General features: G+C 54.6%; 1 protein-coding gene across 1 annotated transcript in view; it reads right to left on the bottom strand.

Moving 5' to 3' along the window:
* The window catches only part of EFR3B (EFR3 homolog B (S. cerevisiae)), a gene marked incomplete at both ends in the record, with an annotated part of 7,511 nt that overhangs the window by 5,498 nt on the left and 536 nt on the right, over window positions 1–1,477 (bottom strand). The window contains one exon of the mRNA XM_009864679.1: window positions 431–566. Within this exon, the coding sequence (XP_009862981.1) occupies window positions 431–566 (136 nt within the window). The remainder of the gene's footprint in view (window positions 1–430; window positions 567–1,477) is intronic.

Genomic DNA, 1,477 nt, shown 5'->3' with positions numbered 1-1,477 from the left:
CCCCCCCGGGCCCAGCCTGTTCCAGTGCCTCACCACTCGTTCAGGAAAGAACTTCCCCCGAATATCCAATCCAAACTTACCCTGACGCAACTTGAGGCCATTTCCCCTCGTCCTGTCATTAGGAATTAGAGAGAAGAGACCAGCACCAGCCTCACTCCAGCCTCCTTTTAGGGAGTTGTAGAGGGCAATAAGGTCTCCTCTCAGCCTCCTCTTCCCCAGACTAAACAAACCCAGTTCCCTCAGCCGCTCTTCACAGGGCATGTTTTCCAGACCTCTCACAAGCCTTGTTGCCCACACGGGCGTAAGTTTTGGGCTTGGCACAGAACACATCCCTTGGAAGCCAAGCCCAGACGTTCCAGCACCTTTTTGCCTCTCCCACCGCAATGAAAGGGTGAAGGGAAGGACGGAGGGGATAAACTGATCCGCTCACCGACAGATCCGGAGGCTGCGATCACCGCTGCCTCCGAGAGCACCTCCACGATGCCCGCGCGCACGGTGGCCGCGCTCTTGCTGTTGGCGTCCAGGTGCCCCAGGAGCTGCTGGATCACGAGGTGGGAGTGCTGCGGCTGCAGAGAGAGCGCGAACGTCAGCGTGGGCGAAACGAGGTGACAGCCCCTTTCTGTAACCCAGGGATGAATCCTGCATGGGTGCCCAGCTGCACCGAGGCTGTCCGGTGCTTTCCGAGACAGCTCTGGATGCAAAACGAGAGGGAGGCACCTGGAAGAAATCTGTTTTATGCGACTGAGTGAGAGCTTGGAACAACTTGCACAGGATAAATGATCTAAAGTGTTCTAAGGAAATGGTGACAATTAATTCTGAGGATTTCAGGGAGAAGGGATTTGACTTTTGCCAGGGTTTCCCAAACACATTTATACTTCAGAAGGGTCCTGCTGAGTTCCTGTGACCTTACACCTCCAATATGCATTAACTGGATTTTATAAATTGTAGTAGCACTGTAAAGGGTTTTAAGAGGTTTCCAGGATTAAAAACAAGAACTGAGAGCAGGGGGTGATGACCTGCTTTTCACTGCAAGAGTTCTTCAAGCAGAGCCACGGCTTGGCTGAGCCTGAGAGAGAAGCAAAGTCCCCAAGTGGGGCAGCAGGTTTGGGACAGCATCAGCCGAGTGGGAGCAGGGTGGGAAGGCAGCAGCGACGGCACGCGGGGACCTGGGTAAACAGTTCCATTGAGATCCACACGGGAAAAGAGAGGATGGACCTTTTCCCATCCCCCTGGGTTTACCTAAACTGCATTTCCACAGCCTCTGTAAGCGGGGAAGAGCCGGGCAGGGTCTGTCTCTGAGCCCCTGTGTCTAAGGATGGGGATGCTGGGCTGTGGGCACTGTCTCAATGCCTGGTTTGCCTGGGGCACGTTTCACCCCAGATAGACCCTCTCCTTTCCTGCAAGGACGAGGAGCTCAGGTTGATTCACACAGCAGCGATCTGAAAAGTCAGCTTTCCCTTGGAGCCCAATCGCTTCC

This window comes from Apaloderma vittatum, unplaced genomic scaffold (genome assembly GCF_000703405.1).
Source record: "Apaloderma vittatum isolate BGI_N311 unplaced genomic scaffold, ASM70340v1 scaffold26802, whole genome shotgun sequence".
In the NCBI taxonomy this organism is placed as follows: domain Eukaryota; kingdom Metazoa; phylum Chordata; class Aves; order Trogoniformes; family Trogonidae; genus Apaloderma; species Apaloderma vittatum.
Note: the sequence above shows the minus strand (reverse complement) of the source record. Positions and strands in the feature narration are given on the sequence as shown.